Source organism: Primulina tabacum, chromosome 3 (genome assembly GCF_025594145.1).
Source record: "Primulina tabacum isolate GXHZ01 chromosome 3, ASM2559414v2, whole genome shotgun sequence".
NCBI lineage: Eukaryota > Viridiplantae > Streptophyta > Magnoliopsida > Lamiales > Gesneriaceae > Primulina > Primulina tabacum.
The window spans coordinates 9498669-9511772 of NC_134552.1; the positions used below are offsets into that span (position 1 = coordinate 9498669).

General features: G+C 36.6%; 1 protein-coding gene and 1 pseudogene across 1 annotated transcript; both read left to right on the forward strand.

The window, feature by feature from the left end:
* Positions 1-908: 908 nt before the first annotated feature.
* On the forward strand, positions 909-5529 carry LOC142540045 (uncharacterized). The gene is made up of 6 exons (XM_075645904.1): positions 909-1244; positions 1728-2009; positions 2578-2751; positions 2894-3000; positions 3854-4179; positions 4688-5529. Exons 1-6 carry the CDS (start codon positions 1137-1139, stop codon positions 5272-5274), a joined length of 1584 nt encoding a protein of 527 aa, XP_075502019.1. The 5' UTR covers positions 909-1136; the 3' UTR covers positions 5275-5529.
* A 401-nt stretch (positions 5530-5930) lies between these two features.
* On the forward strand, positions 5931-7206 carry LOC142538938 (uncharacterized; annotated as a pseudogene).
* The last annotated feature ends 5898 nt before the right edge of the window (positions 7207-13104 follow it).

Genomic DNA, 13104 nt, shown 5'->3' on the forward strand with positions numbered 1-13104 from the left:
GTGAGACAACACCTAAATTCCCTCACTGTCCTTGGCTCGATATTTGGTTGGATAATTATATACTAAATAACGTTGTGTGCACAAATAATTTTCTTACACTAATTTTTTATATTAAGAACTACTTTAGTTGTAAATATAGATATCACATTTACATTAACAACTTTGAAGATACATTTTTATAACTGATTTGGATAAATTTTTGTTATGTTCGAGATATATGACAAATATAATAATTTTTGGATTTTTAAAATTAGTGACCATGTGATTATTTTGTGATTTATTATGACATTTGTCGATGATTATTATAAACCGCTTTTATCTACAATAATGTCCGAAAAAATTGGGTAAAAACAATACATATCTTTTGGACGAAAATAATAATTATAGAATGAAATGTAACATTTCAATATTACATTTTCTCACCAAAATAACCTATTTCATAGGTGTTGATTTTTCAAGAAATTCTCAAAAATTAGCCTTAAAATTAAGGGTTAAACCATATCGTGGCAAGATAAGACTGATGCCTTGACAAAATTAAATAAGGCTCTGAGACGATGTCTCATAATCTAACACAACAATATTCGTGCTTAATATAATAATCATTGACTCATCTAAAACTATAACCAGATTTAATAATATATCTATCAGCAAATTTATATATTGAATAATATGTAATTCGATACGATAATTTTATTTTAAATGATATTTAATTCATAATTTCCAGTTTTCCACAATCAAATAAATATAAAAAAATGACGTTAATCACATTTATTATGACATTGATACAAAACTAATTCGGTTGGAAATTGGAGCAAACATAGGCCTTGAAGGTATATACAGTCTATACCTGCAGGGGTATAATCGTCTTTAAAATAGAAACCTCGTTACATGAATTCATGCCATCAAATATGGACCGACTGCACGGAATGTCACCGATATACATTCTGCCTTCTCCTCTCGATCTTTTTCTCCTCAATAACACGCACAAATTATTAAGGAGAAGGTGGAGAATTCTTAATTTGTAACAGGAGAGGTAATTCTCATTTTTCTCCGCATAAAGTTGGAATTCCCGACTCTCCATTTCGAATTTGGTTAGGGAATTCCAATATTCTTGGATTTTTGGGTATTGTGATTGGATGGTTCAGCTGATGGGATCGCCGCATGTCGAGGGCGTTGAAGAATTTTCGGAGGAGTATGGGCCTCTTGCCAAACGATCTCGCTCATCCACTTCTCAAACTAACCAGGTTTTTAAACTATAGCTGATTGCTAGAGTTTTAATGATAATATTTTACTGCCGATTCTGGGTTTAGGGTTTATGTTTTTTGCTGTGATTTGTTTTTTTGTTTTTTTGTCTCCGTGATTAGTCGGGATCCTATCGCGTGTAGTTTCCTGATGTATTTAATTTTCCATTTTTTGGTTTATTGTTATCGTGTTTTATAACAATAATCGTTGAATAGCATGGGGAAAACGAATTTCTCAACAGTAGTTATCTTTGATTTGTATATTTATAAAGCTTGGTGAATTTCGATGCAAAGAAGTAATGAGATGAACTATCGTTACGCATATTTCTTTGTTTATTGATGCACTGATTATTGTTGCAGTTGTTTGTTGTTTACTTTATAGTGCGCTTGTAGGTGTTTTACTTTATCCGAGTTTCCCTGGCATGTTTTCCCACTCGTTCTACAGCTTTTGATTCCCCTTGCAATGATTTGTTTTTTAATTAACAGTGGAGCTCAAGAAATCACGAGCTTCCAGTTTCGCCATCGGAATACAACCCTCTTGACGAGCCGAGTCCTTTAGGTTTGAGGCTTAGAAAGAGTCCATCTTTGATAGACTTGATCCAAATGAGACTCTCACAGGGGACCACTGCTTCTACTATGTTGCAGCCTGGTGGAAATGCACACTCCCTTACCAAAACCGATGTGAAGGGAACTGTTGCTTCGTGCGTGAATGACAAGCTGAAGGCTTCAAATTTTCCAGCTTTGTTATTGAGAATTGGCACGTGGGAGGTAATATTCTGAACTTTTGCCTACAATGTTCTTACCAAAATTTCTTTTTGTTTGAGAAAGAAATCTGTCTGTTTTGCTTTAAGTTTGAAGAGTAATTTGATATCACTATCGCGGCAGTCAAGTTGGTGACAAATGGGTGCCCATAATACCCGTTCTTTCATCAGCTCTCCACATCTAAGAATCTGGAGTATTATGATGTTATGTATAAATAGAGCTTAGGCATTCAAGTTGAAGCAATGTTTAATGAAACTGTTTTGGATTAAAAGAAGAGAATTTATATTCCGGTTACCCTAATTCTAACCAAATCTTTTCAATTGTATTTATTCCAGACAGAAGTTTGTTTCTTGGAATTACTTGATGAAAGAAATACTTTTTGAAGGTCTAATTATTTGCACTGTTTCTGGTCATACAGAGCTAAGCTACAAAACCAAGATATAACTGGTCAATTCACGTTCTTGCTCTAACAAATAAGTTTTTCCAGAAAATTTTATTTTATTTGTAGTGTACTTTGGCATCTTCTAAAGAGTAAATTCTTTAATTTTTTGGCTGACCAATCATCTTTTGGCAGTATGAGTCAAGATATGAAGGTGATCTGGTTGCTAAGTGTTATTTTGCTAAGCATAAACTTGTTTGGGAAGTTCTTGAAGGCGGTCTCAAGAGTAATATAGAGATACAGTGGTCTGATATCACGGCTCTGAAAGCTGAATGTCCTGATAATGGTCCCGACTCTTTGACAATTGTGGTAATTAGTTTCTCTCACTTTATACTCTCAATATTTTTTCTGAACATCCCAAAGACAGATTTCTTATTCATTTTTTAAGTAAAAACAGGTGATTTTATTTGTTGTTATTACTCAGCATATTATTTTTGTGTGTGTGATCTAGTTGGCTCGACAGCCCACCTTTTACCGGGAAACCAATCCACAACCCAGAAAACACACACTCTGGCAGGCAAGTACCGACTTTACGGATGGGCAGGCTGAAAAATATAGGTAAGACTTTCAAAATTAGTTTGTGTGTTCCATTATTTGTCATTTTATTGATTGAATGTCGTGGAAAATTTTGGATTGCTGCTATTATTGAGCAGTCACTCAAAATCTCTATCATGAAAATCGATTGTATGTAATTTAAAGGGGACGTTTTTTTCCTTCAAGTTTGAAGGAACAAGCTCGGAGTATTTTGTATTTATGCATGCAAATTGATTTTATGAACAACTATAAGCTATTAATATGTGGGGGGTGGGGGTGGTGTTATGCCTTTGTATTGATGCACTTTTCTGGACAATATTGAGGCTTTTGTCATGCAAGCTTCAATTTCCTCTGCTCCTTGCACTTTGAACAATCGGTAGAGAAAATAGTTACCATCACTTCTTGCTGGTGTTAACAATCTGTTATACTCAATCAACTACCAAAAAATCTATCCATTTCCCTAAAACATTTCTAGACAGTACTAAATTTTGTTTCATTGCCGCTTGTGGCTTCCAATTTCTCGTTACTTCTAAATTTTGTGTAACAATCTGTTATACCCAATCAACTGCCAAAATCTAACCACTTTCCGTAAAACATTTCTAGACGGTACTAAATTTTGTTTCAGTACCGCTCGTGGCTTCCAATTTTTTCTAGATACTTCTAATTTTGTGTCAGGATTGATTTCATTTTTGTGCTACATGAATGAATCTGTCCCCTTCTTCCCTTAACAAATTTGCTATATGTACAAGTCACCTTACTATGGTGGGAACAAATATTTTATTGACCGACGCAAATTGGAAAGTTTTTACTTTTTACCATGATTTTGTAGACTTGGAACTATAATAAACTTGGCCAATGTTTTTTACTGTTTGAATAGGCAGCATTATCTACAGTGCTATCCAGGTGTGTTAAACAAGCATTATGAAAAGCTTATCCAATGTGACGCGCGTCTTTGTATTTTGAGCCAACAGCCTGAGATAGTCATGGACTCACCATATTTTGATTCACAAGTTTCTGGTCTCGAAAACTCAGAAGAATGTAAAAGTGAAGTATGTAATGACACGCCAACTGTTGTTGAAGGATCTCCCTTTGTGTTCCAGGATGTGGCACCAGCAGCTGCTGCACCATTAGCTTCCTTCGATTTTGGACAGAATCCTTTGGTCGCTCAGCATGTGTCTAAAGAAGCTCCATCACCTATCTCAGGTTTGTTCATATTCTAATCATGCGTTTTGACGGGCTTGAATCTTATGCTTAATTCCTGGGCCTAAAACCTTAGGGACACCTTTGTTTCTTGGTTATGGCTTCAATAAGTGAAAAAAGAATAAAATGATCCGTGTATACTGTTTATGTGTGTGTCCGTGGTATCCACAATCTGGAGATGAGATTCTTTTTCGATCAAATGAACTTTACTATGTTGCCCACACCTACTATAGTTTGGGTCAAAATTGTGAATTTGTTTTGCTCTCGAACACTCGATCTTAACCATAATCTGTCTTTCATGTGAATGGTTCTTCATGAATGTTAACCTTTTTTTGAAATGGGACATTGCTTTGCTTGAGCTATTATTACCTATTGTACCATATTTATGTAACTATCACACTACCTCCTTTTCCAAAATACGTGCAAACTGTCATTATTCTCTTGACTACATGATTTGTTTTTTTTTGAATTCATTATTTTTTCCTATTTATTATCATCTTAATACTGTCAGTGATGGATCCACAAGTAAATGAAGGGGACATCAAATTTGGCGAGACTGTTTCTGTTGTACCCGAAATTTGGGAACCACCAAGGGTGCAGGGACTTCCCCACTCTGTGTCTATGAGTGATCTTGTGAATCACATTGGAAATTGTATTTCAGAGCAAGTGATCTGTGGAAATTTACCTTCAAATAAGGCATCAGAATGCCAGGACATGCTGGAAAACATTTCCCAAATGTTACTGAGCGACAGTCAACATGCTATGGGCTTGGATGAAAAATCGCTTATGAAAAAGGTGAATTCTCTCTGCTGCCTATTGCAGGATCCTGTCACAGCTTCCAATGCACAAGTTCAAGAGAGCCGTCATAAAGATATTGATAATGGGAAAGACATCTCCTCTGAGCTTATGAATAATTCTGTACACGAGGATGCTAAATGTAAGCTTGCTTTTGAAGGGAACGGTGTTGATATTAATCAGGGGCCTTCAATTTCAAGAAAAGACTCGTTAAACGACTTCCTTCTCCATCTTCCGCATATTGCATCTCTTCCCAAGTTCTTAGTTGGTATTTCAGAAGACGATGAATATCAAGCTACTTGATGGTCGTTCTTTCGCTATCAGTTGTCTGATTCAAAACTAGATGGTTTTGGTTCTCCCTTCTGATTAGAAATTTGTGATTTAGTACTAGTTTTTTTAGTGATATTCTGCAGTTGTGGGATTTGGAAATTAAGTTTGATGAAGAATCCTGCAATATTGAGAGCACTAGAATATCGTGTGTTCAAAAATTTGTATGTTTATCCGCAAATTTCAGAGGATCTGGTTGTACTTGTGCTGTAAATGGACCATATTTACCGATTCCCTTTGCTGGCTGGTATATACATTCCATATAATGGTTGACTCCGAAAAATAATTTGAAGAACGATGAGACAATGTCCAAAAAAAGGAAGTTAAGATTTAAAATGAAATAGGAATTCTAAGATGGTGATTATAGATTGATGCTGATTGTCCAAAACTTCGAACACTTTTTGATCTGTGCATATATATAATTTTTTCCCTCTAAATTAATTTTTATGATGAATTAATAATAAAAAGTTTAGATAAAATTAAAATAATATTTAGTAAATTTCAAAAATTAAAAAAAAATAGACAAAGTATTGTGTTTATAAATAAATTAATACTCTAAATCCCTTAATATTGTTAATATATTGTATGTATAGATGATGATATAATTGTGATTTTCATTTGTACCTCACCAATATAACTCTCAACTTTTAATTTGATGGTAAGTATAGATAAGATGATATTTTATTCAATTATTTTAATAACCACCATATATTTTCACTTTTCTACTCCCTTCAGTTGTTTAATTTGGAAGAAATTGTGGTCGAAATTGCGTCCGAGGTTGGTGTTGTTCGATGTTTCCTTCAATGGTGTTTATTTGGATCCGTCACATGTTCGATAAAATGGTTGAACGACCAGAGTATGCAACTTTTATTTTTGGGTTTTATCATGCGTGTCTACACGTGTTAGGTGCATACATGGAAATCGGGCATTGCTTCTTAGATAGAAACGCAGATGCTGTAGAGTTCTGTCGCCACGAGTCGTTCTACAACGTGCTTGCGGCCTCCACTTATGTTCTTCAAGAGGGTGGTCGGCCTAGTCGATCAGTTTCCGTAACACTTTTTGATGTTGATGCCGATGCCGGGAAGCTTCAGCCGATACAGGTATTCATCTGAGAAGAAATGTGTGGCAAATGCATCAGTTCTCCATGTCTCTGTGCGTTGACTGGAATCCCTCTGCAACATCCATCGTAGTTGGACTTTGCCATGGGCCGGTCTTTATAATTTCCCTCCAGGATTCTGAGCTTAACATCTTACAAAAATGGAAAGCTCGTGAATTTGAACTGTGGGCCGCTTCTTTTGATATCCACCAACCAATGTTGGTGTACACAGGTTGGGATGAGTGCACATTTAGCTGTTGGGATTTAAGAAATGACCCTTCAAAAACAGTTTTACAGAACACCGAAGTTAACAAAATGGATAATTGTTGTATCGCCAAAAGCTCTAGTGACACTAATATTCTGCTTACCGGTAGTTATGATGAACAACTTAGGATATGGGATGTCAGATCAACATCAAAACCGGTAAGCGATTCTTCGATAGGCCTAGGTGGAGGAGTCTGGAGAATCAAGCACCATCCTTTTATATCCGACCTTGTTTTGGCGGCCTGTATGCACAATGGATTTGCGATTTTGAACATTAAAGACGATCAAGCCTAAGTGGTTGAAACTTATGAGAAGCTTGGTTCTCTTGCTTATGGAGCAGACTGGCAAAGCGGGGATTTATTTGTTGATGGGAAAAGGAAGAGTTCAGCAGTTGCAACTTGCTTGTTCTACGATCGGCTCGTTCGTGTATTGAGACCAGAAGGTGATATGTTTGTATGATTTACACTTCCTATATCTATTCATTGTGTGTACACTAATGACATTTAACTCCTACATGCCCTGTTAGTGCAATTCTATCAGTACCATTTTCGAGCAATTGTTTAGTTGAAAAAGATTTTCTCGCACTTAGCTTAACAGATGAGTATTGTCCTCCTTTGTTTCTTCACATGGGATCAAGACCACCGATTTAAAACTGGGCTGGACTAGACTTAGTAGTGTTTGCAATCACTGAATTCATATTCACCCTAAAGAGGATCGATAAGTTGTCGCAAGCAATCAATCAAAGCTCTTTCTTTCTTTATTATAATATATAACTTTAATTCATCTCGGACCCTGAATCCCCCTTTCCTGAGAGCGTACCATAAGGACCGAAGCTTTGTAATTCTTGACTCTCTTAATCAATTAAGCTTTAACTAAGTAGAATGAAAAAATGTAAGGAAAAAGTGAGACACACACAAAAATTATTGTGCACATAAGCTTAAACATGACAAAATGGGTACTAGCAACTCGAGGCGAGGACTTTGAGGTTGGGCTTCAGAAATACTCGCGAATGTAAGAGTCTGGAAAGAGGCTATGGAACTAGGGGTCAGCTTTAGGTTATACCATCTTTGAAGAGATTTCATGTGAAGCTGCTACCTGATATGAGATTACTTGCTTGCTCTAGTTGAAGGAATTTGAGTGCTAATGTAGTGTTTCCTGGAGTCTACATACAATTTTCAAACATTTAATTGATTAAAAACTTGGAAGCAATTAAAATAAACTATTACAAACGTTAAATCTGTTGGATCTCGGTTTTCTACACGCCCAAACGCAGCGGAAGTTTTAAAATTTTAGTTTATTTTGACAATCAAAATAAGTTTTGCTTTGGGCGCTCGTATGATTTTATCATAAACATTCATAGGGTGTTAAAAGTTATACCTTTTGTGAATAAATCACTGGACTCCAACTAATCCGGTATAAACGGATTAGCTCTTGTTGATTCCCTGCGAACTTTCTTCGATCTCCTAATCCGGTCCACGACTGGAATATTTGTTCCTCTTCTAAATTGCACTAGAAATTTAAAAGAACTTTTGCGTAGAGATTGAAAACGAGAGACGGCTCAAACCTTTTTTTTTCAAAAAATGGCCAAAAATATTTTGGAGGAATTTTTGATATTGCCATTCACGTGAATCACCAATTGGGAGACTTGGAGGCTAGGTCAATTTTTCCTTTTTTTTCCTAAAAACAATAGCCTTGACCTAAATTCTATAATTAACATTAATGAGCTTGATTAATTAATTGGGCTAGTCCAACTAGTTTAATCAATTAATCAAAGTCCATTAATAAATTTAATTATTTAATATGTTGGACTTGTACTCCTACAAGCCCATTAAACATATTCCCATTATATTTAATTTAATATTTAATAAACTCAACTTTTAAGTTTAATAAATTAAATTAATTATAAATTCAACATTTGAATTTAATATTTAAATTATAAATTCAACTCCTTGAATTTATCACCTCCAAAATTTAATATTTAATAAACTCAACTTTTGAGTTTAATAAATTAAATTATCAAATTTTATAAATTCAACTCCTTGAATTTATTCTCTCCAAATTTCATAAATTCAACTCCTTGAATTTACTATATCATAAATTCAACTCCTTGAATTTATTTTCTCAAAATTTAATTATCATAAAATTTACTATATTATAATATAAATTCAACTCATTGAATTTATTCTCTCAATGTTTTCTATAAATTCAACTCCTTGAATTTATTATCTCATAATATAAATTCAACTCCTTGAATTTATTCTCTAAACGGGAACAAACGATCCAGTGCTTGTGTGACCCTCAATGGATCAGGGATACAGCTAGCCGTGGGTTCACAACTCCTTGTGATTCAGGACATAATCCTTTATTTTGGCTTACCCTTAATTTGCCCCATTCTATGTATCAACAATTGATCATGAGAATGTCAGAACTCATTTCTGATTGCACCCATCGGATCATGGTAAGAGCGTCTAGCAGCATCGCCCCATGACCCCCTAGGTATCACTGATAGTGCCTGCAAGAACCAGTAGATTATGATTAACGTACAGTACGGTCCCTTCATCTCATATATCCCGATCGAATCTGCAACCATTAGTTCATCGAGGGTTGCATAATAATTCGATAACTATGTGACAACTATAATAGTGGCATCGCGTGTACTATTGGAGAACTCCTTCTCCGTTCTCCAATGTACATCTCATATTCTGGCCAGAGATTCCATGCACTATTATTACATCAGATCACATAGGATATCCACACCCGTAGATGAGCGGTGAATCCCCGACTACAATGCACTGGCTCCTATATGTGTCGCAACTGTACCCAACCTCGCCACCTGATGACTCTCCTGGAGCCGGTAAACGAGTCAAAGCACAGCCCTAGCATATAGAGCCTCAGTGTTGTCCCGGGTCGTAAGGACTAATGGTGTACAATCATAACCACGGACTTATCCTCTCGATGAATGATAACCACTTGGAAAGTCCGATGGAGGGTTGTTCGGTATAATCATCATATGACTACCCATCTGCATGTTTGGACATCTCTATGCCCTTACCAAGAAACGCAGTACACAACATCACAGATGCTAGTCTCGAGCTCAAGCGGCCTTTATCCCTGTTTTAGGCGGCTGAATCGACTAGGAACGAATTTAGAATATGCAGTGTTTACAAATGAGTTTCAACATCGAATTACGATTCATTTGTATTAAAGCATAATCAAGGACTTTATCTATGCTGTTTGCATGGGTATACAGATAAAGTATAACAAGACCATAAAAAGTTAAATTAAAATAAAGATTGTTTATTACACTTGAGTCAATAAATTTCCTAGCCAACCGTTGGCTTGCAGGGCATCTACTCTAACAATCTCCCACTTGCCCTAGAGCCAACTACCCATAACTTTAATCCCATTGCTTCGCGATGCTTCTCAAACAATGGTCCTGGCAAGTGCTATGTAAGTGGATCAGCAACATTATCTGCAGAGGGGACTCTTTCGACTGATATGTCTCATCTTCCCACAATCTCCCGTATGATGTGGAACTTCCTCAGTACATGTTTGGATCGCTGATGAGACCTTGGTTCTTTTGCTCGTGCAATGGCACCAGTGTTGTTCCAGTACAACGGGACTGGATCAACTCCATTAGGAATAACGCCCAACTCTTGGACAAAATTCCTCATCCAAACTACCTCTTTGGCTGAATCAGATGCAGCAATATATTCAGCTTCAGTGGTGGAATCCGCAACGGTGTCTTACTTGGAACTTTTCCAAGAGACAGCCGCACCATTAAGTATGAATACAAAGCCAGAGGTCGATTTCGAATCATCTACGTCACATTGGAAGCTAGAATCAGTGTAGCATTCAAATTTCAATTCTCCACCCCATAGACCATGAACAAGTTCTTAGTCCTTCTCAAGTACTTAAGAATATCTTTCACGGCCTTCCAATACATTGGACCAGGGTTTGCCTGATATCTGCTTGTAACACTCAGAGCATAAGCAACATTAGGACGTGTCTATATCACACTATACATGTTACTACCAATGGCTGACGCATATGGAATTCGTGTCATCATATTTATCTCTTCATCAGTTTTGGGACACATTGCCTTAGATAGAGTAATACCATGACACATTGGTAAGTATCCTCTCTTGGACTCTTCCATAAAGAATCGTTTTATAATGGTATCGATATAGGTGGCTTGGGTGAGTCCGAGCATTCTATTTGATCTATCTCTATAGATTTGTATTCCCAATACGTAGGATGCTTCACCCATGTATTTCATGGAGAATTTACTGGATAACCATACTTTAGTTGATTGCAGTAATCCTACATCATTCCCAATGAGCATGATATCATCAACATAAAGTATTAGGAATGTCACTGCACTCCCACTAACTTTCTTGTACACACACGGTTCCTCAGGATTCTTAGCAAAACCAAACTCTTTGATAGTTCTATCAAATCTGAGGTTCCAACTCCTTGACTCCTGCTTGAGACTATATATTGATCTCTGAAGTTTTCATACCTTATGCTCACTTCCCACTGATGTGTATCCCTCAGGTTGAGACATATCAATCTCCTCTTTGATGTCTCCGTTGAGGAATGCAGTCTTTATATCCATTTGTCATATCTCATAGTCATACTATGCTGCTATGGCTAGTAGTATTCTAATGGACTTAAACATAGCAACTGGTGAAAAAGTTTCCTCATAGTCAACTCCTTGCCATTGAGTATATCCTTTTGCAACCAGTCTTGCTTTGAAGGTCCCTACCTTCCCATCCGCCCCAAGCTTTCTTTTGTAGATCCATTTGCATCCTATGGGAACGATTCCCTCAGGTGGATCCACTAATGTCCAGACTTGGTTTGAATACATAGAGTCCATTTCTGACTGCATGGCTTCAAGCCATTTGGTTGAATCAGTATCAGATATTGCTTCTTTGAAATTCATTGGATCACATCCAACACAATGCTCATCGTGGCTTTGTTCATGAAGAAGCGTATATCTTGCAGGCGGTCTAATAACCCTATCAGACCTTCTAGGAGCTTGTACTTTAACTACTGGTTCTTGGAAATGGGTTAAACTTCTACAGTTGAGGGAGTATCTTGAATTTCTTCAAGTTCTATCATCTTGCCTTTTCTATCTAATAGAAATTCCTTTTCCAAAAAAGTGGCATTTCTTGAAACAAACACTTTTGCTTCATTGGGACGATAGAAATAATACCCAACAGAATTCTTTGGATATTCTACAAAGTAGAACAAAGTGGATCTACTATCCAATTTGTCTCCCACTGTCTGCTTCACATAAGCAGGACATCCCTATATTCTCTCGTAAGAATATTTGGGAGTTTTTCCCATCCATATCTCATATGGTGTTTTATCAACTGCTTTAGCGTAGACATTATTCAACAATATTGCCGCAGTTTCAAGCGCAAAGCCCCAAAACGATGTAGGCAATTCAGTGAATCCCATCATGGATCGAACCATGTCCAACAAGGTTCGCTTACGACGTTCAGAAACACCATTCAATTGTGGTGTTGCTGGTGGAGTCCACTGTGAGAGAATCTCATTCTCTTTTTGATAACCCAAAAATTCAGCATTTAAGTATTCTCCACCTCGATCAGATCGAAGTGCCTTAATACTTCTTTCCAGCTGATTTTCTACTTCCGATCTGAACTCTTTGAACTTTTCAAATGCTTCAGATTTGTGTTTCATCAAATAAACGTACCCATACCTCGAATGGTCATTAGTAAAGGTAATGAAGTAGGATTGCCCATATTTTGTGCTAACACTTAGCGGGCCACAAACGTCTGTGTGGATCAAATCCAGTAGACCATGTGCACGTTCCACGTTTCCATCGAATGGAGTCTTAGTCGTTTTTTCTTTTAGACAGAACTCACAAGTAAGTAGAGAATTTATGTTTGACAAGTCAAACATGCCTTCTCCCACTAGTTTGTGCATCCTTCTTTGGGAAATTTGACATAGTCTAGCATGCCATATTTGTGTGGGATTTGGATCATCTAATTTTCTTTTGTTTGCTGTTGAAATCATGTTTACTTGGACATTCACTTATCATTTCCAGAACATTTCTGGCACATATAATTTCTTATGTCCGGACTTCTTGCAGTGAAATAAATATGTTCTGACTTATCGGGCTTTGTGGGCCCTTTAAGTGTTCTTCGGAGTTTGCCTCTTATTAGGTTTGTTTTTCCTTGTGAGGGGCGGAACATTTCTTTCCCTTACCTTGTGGGTCATTTTTCGTCCGACGAAAGGCCCATTATAAAAATAACAATTTTTTCTTATTTTATGGTGATCTCATAAGTCATAAGCATATTGACTAGCTCTTCAAGGCTATCAAAATATCTTATTAAACTTGAAGTTCACCATAACCCCGTCAAATGAGGAATAGAAAGATAACAAATTGATGTTATCAACTAACTCGTTAGGAATCA

What these genes read in the sequence shown, in the direction of transcription:
- LOC142540045 (XM_075645904.1), top strand. Translation starts at nt 1,137, where the DNA reads ATGGTTCAGCTGATGGGATCGCCGCATGTCGAGGGCGTTGAAGAATTT. An exon ending in CCACTTCTCAAACTAACCAG is followed by an intron (nt 1,245 to 1,727) that starts GTTTTTAAACTA and finishes TTTAATTAACAG; the next exon opens with TGGAGCTCAAGAAATCACGA. An exon ending in TGAGAATTGGCACGTGGGAG is followed by an intron (nt 2,010 to 2,577) that starts GTAATATTCTGA and finishes ATCTTTTGGCAG; the next exon opens with TATGAGTCAAGATATGAAGG.